The sequence below is a fragment of the Propithecus coquereli genome, unplaced genomic scaffold (genome assembly GCF_000956105.1).
Source record: "Propithecus coquereli isolate 6110/MARCELLA unplaced genomic scaffold, Pcoq_1.0 Scaffold46, whole genome shotgun sequence".
Taxonomy (NCBI): domain Eukaryota; kingdom Metazoa; phylum Chordata; class Mammalia; order Primates; family Indriidae; genus Propithecus; species Propithecus coquereli.
The window spans coordinates 4,095,410-4,102,396 of record NW_012150396.1 but is presented as its reverse complement, the minus strand read 5'-3'; the positions used below and the strand labels follow the sequence as shown (position 1 = coordinate 4,102,396).

At 39.9% G+C, this 6,987-nt stretch overlaps 2 protein-coding genes across 2 annotated transcripts in view; both read left to right on the top strand.

Annotated features, from left to right (window-relative positions):
- RRH (retinal pigment epithelium-derived rhodopsin homolog) overlaps window positions 1-1,894 on the top strand; it is a 17,984-nt gene extending 16,090 nt beyond the window's left edge. The window contains exons 5-6 of the mRNA XM_012655079.1: window positions 304-516; window positions 1,780-1,894. Of these exons, the coding sequence (XP_012510533.1) occupies window positions 304-516; window positions 1,780-1,894 (328 nt within the window). The remainder of the gene's footprint in view (window positions 1-303; window positions 517-1,779) is intronic.
- Window positions 1,895-5,968: 4,074 nt separating this feature from the next.
- Window positions 5,969-6,987, top strand: part of LRIT3 (leucine-rich repeat, immunoglobulin-like and transmembrane domains 3) — a 10,214-nt gene continuing 9,195 nt past the window's right edge. Inside the window, exon 1 of the mRNA XM_012655118.1 lies at window positions 5,969-6,084. Within this exon, the coding sequence (XP_012510572.1) occupies window positions 5,969-6,084 (116 nt within the window). The remainder of the gene's footprint in view (window positions 6,085-6,987) is intronic.

The window sequence follows — 6,987 nt, the reverse complement described above, 5'->3', positions numbered from 1 at the left end:
CCTGGCCGGTGGGTGGATTTTTATCTGTCTTTCATCAAAGCCAGCTTTTGTACTCTTCCGTAGCACACCAAAAGAAAGAGGTCGTTCTTTACGTGTATAACGATCTTAAAAGCAATGTTGGTTATTACTGACGTATCAATTTCACAAGCTCATGTTATCAGAGATGACTTCAGGCCCCTAAACAAAGAATGTTGAAAGCAAAAACCCAGCTATTTATGTCATCAACAACATAAACTTATTCAAATTCCAATCTAGATAGATTTTCATGACAGTTTAGATAAATTAGCTATCTAACTCTTGTAGCTATTGGGCTTGGCAAATATTATTTCTTTTGCAGATGTCCGTGATAATGATATGCATGTTCCTGGTGGCGTGGTCCCCTTACTCCATCGTATGCTTATGGGCTTCTTTTGGTGACCCAAAGAAGATTCCTCCCTCAGTGGCCATCATAGCTCCGCTGTTTGCAAAATCTTCTACATTCTACAACCCCTGCATTTATGTGGTTGCTAATAAAAAGTACGTAATGTCTAAAATGCTTTCGAATTTAAAAAGTTGATACAAAAATGCTTACGAGGCAGCGGATAATGTTCTGAGGCTTTTCAGGAAGTGAGTGACAGAAACTCACTTCAATCTAGCATAAAGATTATTTGGCTCATGCAACTGGAGCAGCACCTAGGCCCTTAAATGCTGAGAGCTCCAGATTTGTGACAGACTCTTCCGGCATGTGGCAGAGATGATCCTGGACAAACCAAGACCCTCGTTCTGTCAGCTAAGCATCTCCAAATGCCGGCGTCATCTCAGATGGTTCTCTGACGGAAAAGACCCCGGGAGATTGTGGGTCAGCTTGGTTCAAATGGGTGCCCCACCCCAAATACGTGGGATGGTGGCTTCCAAAGAAAAGAGTGATTCTATTTCTAGAAAATGGACAAGGCAATGCTGGACTCCCTTAATGGGTAGCATAGTTGTATATTTACCAGAAAGAAGACCTATTGTTCAAATGCAAGAGAAAAATCTAGTGCTAACATAAAGGGCTTTAGGAGTGGGTTGTCATTCAGGATATTAGAGAATTCATCCCTCCTCCTTTTGGGGAACTCTCAGCAAAGAGTTCCTTTCTGGCCTCCTCAATGAAATTTAGATTATTTCAGTTCCTATTACTGCTGGAAAAATGGAATGCATCAATCTACTGTGCTTAAATATTTGGCCAGAAAATCTCAGTAGAGGTGAGGTAATTTGTTCCTGGAGTGACAATGTTGCTTCTATTAAACTTGTATAAACTTGCACGTTTGGGAGAGCAGCTTTAGCGACAGGTATGTGAAGGAGCATAAAAATTTTAAGACCAGAAAGGCCACCTAAGAAGAGTAAAGAACACATTTTAAATTCAGAGTCTGCTGGTTGCTTTTTGGGAAAGGTTAGTCATTCTCAAGCCCCCTAAATTTCAGCTGGCCTTTGCTTGGAAAAACAGATGCACGAAACACACATTGTTAGTGCAAATAAATAACTCATTGCACTTGACGTTAGCAGTGTCATTTTAAACACACATAATTATTGGCTTTTATTAAATGTCTTCAATGTTTATAATCAATGGTGCAGAATAGGTCTTTAACTGTACCACATACCTTTACATTTATAAAGGTTCTCAACAGGAGGTGTTAAAGTTGGAGGCGGATGTTTATCTGGAGATGTCAATTGGCAGTAGCGGCACCATAGCCCTCTTCGAAAATGCTTTAAAAGTTCCCATTTATTACAGGATAATGCCAGGTTTTCTCTTTTTTATTGTAGGTTTCGGAGGGCAATGTTTGCCATGTTCAAATGTCAGACTCACCAAGCAATGCCCGTGACAAGTGTTTTACCAATGGATGTATCTCAACACCCATTGGCTTCTGGAAGAACCTGAAATAAGAAAAAAGCACACCCTACCAAAACATTTTATTTGTTTTGTTTTTGCAATGCTTTAATTTTATTTTAAATATGAGTCCATTTAGACCAAATGCAGGCATAGATTATGGTCCTATTAGACTGTGAGTTTCGCAGCTTATGGTTCTATTTGCGCATTGGCTGCTGTAGTTCATGTTTCTCCATTTCTTTATATGTGAACTATTGCTCATCTCCTCTGATGAATCTAGGCACATGAGATTAAAGTCTTTTTTCTTTCTCCCTATCATGGCATGCATTACACTACATTGATGACCTGTAACTTGCTTGGGTCTCCCATTAGACTAGAAGCAGCCACTATTTTGTTAGACTAAATTAATAATAATAATGATGAATAATAAATAATTACTGAAGTGAGTTATTGCATGTTTCCAGCTATTATAGCATAGAAAACATTTTTAGCATTTCAAAATGTTAAAATTTTAATCAATCATTAACTTATGTTATTTAACAGAAATAATAGAATGAACATTAAATACCATTGCTTCTAAATCACGTTAGTGCACACATGTGTTTCATATAGCAATATAATCTCTGTGCATGTTGTTATGTGTTCTGCAATTTTAATTTTTCTGCATATGTATTTCCATATATTTGCCCCTAGAATTAAGTTCTATCAGAGTGGGGATTTTTATATGTTTGTTTTTTGATGTATCCTTAGCAGCTAGAACCATTCTGTCTAGCAGGGAGTAGGCGCTCAATAAATATTTGTTGAATGTTGAATGATTTTGTAGACTCCACATATTTGTCATTTTCAATGACCAGTAAGCATAGCGTTATATACCACTGTTTAAATAGTAGACATTTAAATTGCTTCTAAGTTTTGATTTCATGGATGCATCTGGGAACATTTTAGTACAAATATCTTTCTTTGGGAGAAGTTATTCTATTTGAGTATTTTTCTCAGGCTAAAATTATTGGATATGAATATAAAAATAGCATTGTTCTTGCTAGCTTCCTCTCTGGGAAGACTGAATTAATTTATGCTGATGTTGGCAGTGCCAGAGTGTACTTTATGCCTCATCATATAGTTAAACTATGAGTTATAGACTATAACTTAAATTCGTTTTATTTCACATTTTGTTAACTGCTAGTGAGGCTGTGTATCTTTGCATGCGATATTTTCTTATATCCATTTTTTTTTTTTTTTGCAGACTATCTCTTTGGCACCTTTGGCTGCATAGTAAGTAAAATTCGAGTGTCAGTTTTCGATGTAAAATTCTCTAAGTATGTGGAGTGGTCAGCTGCCGTAATCATCTCCTCACTCATCTCCTCGCCCTCTGCTTTTCCACTGCAATCAGTACATCCACTTGGTAGCTAATCTTTTAAAAATAAAGTTCCAGTCCCCCAAATATTCAATCCCCTGCCAAATAAGGTGATTCAAATATTCAAAGCCCTCAGCTGGACTTTCAAGACCCTCGCCCGCCCGCATGGCCCCAAAGGGACTTTTCAGCTTTTTGTCTGTCTCTATGGCCAGATTAAAATGTTTAGTGTTTCCAGAGAACTCTGACTGTGTTGTGCCACTATGTCTTTGCTCGTCCTGTTCTCTGGAGCTGAGACAGCACAGTGAGGGTCTGTGCCCAAAGTCACGGAGCCAATGAACGGCCAAGACAATTCATGTAATACTGTATAGAAAATTGATTCAGAGTTCTGATTTGCAAAGCCTGGACTCGTTTCCAGCAATGATCAGGGGGCAACTTTGCCTCAAGTATAAAGGACTTCAACAGTGCACAGCACTTATATTTTAATACTACGTTAATCAATCAGTTTGCTTATGTGGTAAGACTAGGAAGACTTGGCTTTGGTTACACAGCAGCCTCTAACCTCTTAGTTTACTAACTTCTGATGTTTGATCTTTAAACAGCTTTGCTATCCTCAGTTTGGCATGTCTTGCTCCTATGTAGGTCATAACATCCATGAAATGAATAATTCACAAACCATTTTGGTCATTTGGTGATCAAAGTTCTATTTATCCCCATCCTCCCATTTCTTCCTTCTCTCGTGCTCAAAAACCCACCTAGGGCCACCGCCTCTGCATCTCAGCACTGGGAAACCTTAGGGGTGTGCTTAAATCTCTCCTCTTCCTCCTTTCTTCTTCCTTCCCTCATCTTCTTCTTCCTCTCCCTTTCCTCGTCATCTTCTTCTTCTTCATCTTATCCTTCTTCTCTTCCTCCTTCCTTCTTCCTTCTTCTTTCTTCTTCTTTACATCTAAGCAAGCATTTCTGCCTCCTAGGTGATTCCTGAAGCTGCACCATCCTAACCATGCCCAGCGCAGCAATCAAGGTTGCAGCCTGATGTCTGCTCACCTGGACTCCAACCGTAGCCGTCCATCTAAAGCCTCCTCCCCTTCTCGCATGCTCTATCTAAACCTTCCCTCCACACAGCCGCTGGAGAATTCTACCTAATATGATAATCTGAGGTGCCACTCCCAGGCCTAACCTTTGTTGCTCCTGTTACCTGCAGGCTGAGGGTAAGCTCTTTAATAGGTAATCTGAGGCCCTTCCTCTATAGCTTCAACCCCCTTACCTCTCAGCTTTATCTTTCCCCCTCTGTCACTTCCTGCCTCAAAATCTTAAGCCTGAGCAACAAGACGTGCTTGCTATTCTCTGAGGACAACGTACTGCTTCTTGCTTCCCTCCCCTTTTCCCTGCTGTTGGCCCCTTTCCTGATTTCCCATAACACGTTAGCATGCGTCCTGTAAGCGGCAGCTCAGGCACCACGCACCTAGGAAGTCCTGCTCCGCCAACACAGGCTGGCTTTGATGTTCTTCTCTTGGTGTCTTCAGTCCTCTGTTCCTCTCTTTATCATGCGAGTCCCTTACGTGTGGTGGCCGTGTCTTGTGCATCTTTGTACCCCTCAGTGCTTGGCACGGAGGAAGTACTCGGTCAATATTTGATGAACAAATGAATTGTGCAGAATCTGAAAACTTGCAATGTTTTATTTTAATTGAGCAAAGTTTTTCAGATTCTCTTGTTTCTATATAAATTCTACTAGTTTTAAATAATATTTCCCATAATATTCTTATTTTTGTAGAATTGATTTTTTTAAAAAATTTTTTGGTTTAAGGATGATGGCTAGAACCACTCAATAAAAAGATTAAATGGCATATGTTTATTACTTAAATCCTTAAGTCCCTGTGAATTCTCATTCTATGTATGTGGAGATAGTTTTAATTTAATTTTTATTTTCTGACAGAGCCTAATATTGCTAACGGAATGACAGTTGATCTTCACATATGGTTTTGATGCCCATAACTTGGAAAACTAGCTTGGACTAAAGTATATTTTTGAACAGAGATAATTGCATTAAAAATAAAGATGCTGGGATAAACCTAAACCTTACACATACTGAGATGATCTGAGACAGTCTCAAAACACACTCTCACTGGACTTGCAGTCCTGCCCCATAAGTGTGGATTGAAGCATTTTTCCTAAAAAAATCTACATACTGAACTTGGTTTGCTTTGCTTTTGGAAATAACCAGTATGTGGCAACATCGATTTAGAATAGAACGTTGATTTAGAATAGAACTCTATTCTAAATCAATGTTATGTCATGTGCTGCCATTTTTAAAACTAAACTTTGTAAAAACCAAATGTTGTGCATCCTGGTAAAAAGCAAAGGCAAAAAATTTATAATGTGATGATACGTAAATAATCTACGGAATTTTCTGACACCTGCCGTGACTGAGTTATTTTTAACACGAAGTATTTCTTAGGGTGTCCTGGAAATACATCCGCAGGAAAGGGATTTAATAGGCATTTCCTTGCCAATCTAGATATGGGTAACGATTGAAATTGTCTTGACATGTGTTTGATTTTGATTTTCCTTAGAGCGTGTTACTTTGCTAAAACCGTGTTCGGAGGCTGGGTCGATTGACCCTTGCAAGATACACTTGAAGGTTAAGTAACTGCGGATCTCGGCTAATCCCGGGTAATCTGCTGTGACTGCATGGCTGCTCGCGCTCCTGGCACGCCGCTGCTGAACGCTTCGGATTTGCTTTTTACCTTTTGTTCAGCTAACCTCTAAAAGGAGCGATGCGTCTCTTTGCCTGTCTGTGCATGGTGCTGAGCTGTTTGCCAGGAGGGGGCTGTGTGTGTCCTTCCCAGTGCACCTGTGACTACCACGGCAGGAACGGCGGCGTGGGGTCCAGGTACGCTCCCCTCCTTGCCACCTCGTGGGCTGATTCTCCTGACAAACGACTCGGACAAGACAGCCTTGTTTAGAAAGCAAACGTTTGACGATGGGAAATGGGAGGAGAGAAGGTTTAATGTATATAAGCTTTAACTGAATTGTGTGAATGCTCGCTGCCCACTCCTTCATTGTTTTTATTTTGAGCAGTTTAACTGGTAAGAGGCTCTCAAATTATCTGAGACTCCTAAACACATTCTGTGTTACGGAAATACTCACAATGCTCACACTCACAGAATATCCCTTTCGGGAGGTCAAACCTGGAGTGCCTGTGGCCAGCTCAGTCCCCGATTATCTGATAGGAAGCGTAAGAGGGCAGGGCTGAGCAGCAGCCGGCGCGGGGTGTCCTCTCTGTCAGGGTTCTCCGTTTCTTTTGAGGAGTATTCAGGCCAGCTGGGCAGGAGGAAGCAAGATCGCAAGACTGAAGTTAGAGACGTTCATCATTAGAATTTTTCATTTTAAGCTGATGGAATTTACAAAGTAAAGAAGGTTCTGTACACCTCACAGAAGTTATTTGATCTCTAGGTTGCTCTTACATCTACCTGTGAAGTGAGAATAGTCATTTGCTTAAAATGTGCATGAGTCCTTTTAGATAGAAGTTAAACGCAAAATAGAACTGCTGTTAGCTAAACATAGTAGACCTTGATTTTTTTGGGCGGGGGGTAGGGTATTTAATAATCAAAGTATTTGTGACTTCGTTGAAGTAAACAGTAGTTCTCGAACAAAATAATTTGTTAAAGTAGCCCAACTTGTGTCTTACAACTTTAAACAAATAATAATTCAAATGCATTTGTGAGTAATATATCTTGTCATTATATGAACTTTACTTAACCAATTCTTGTTTTCCTTTTGAGATATTTACTGG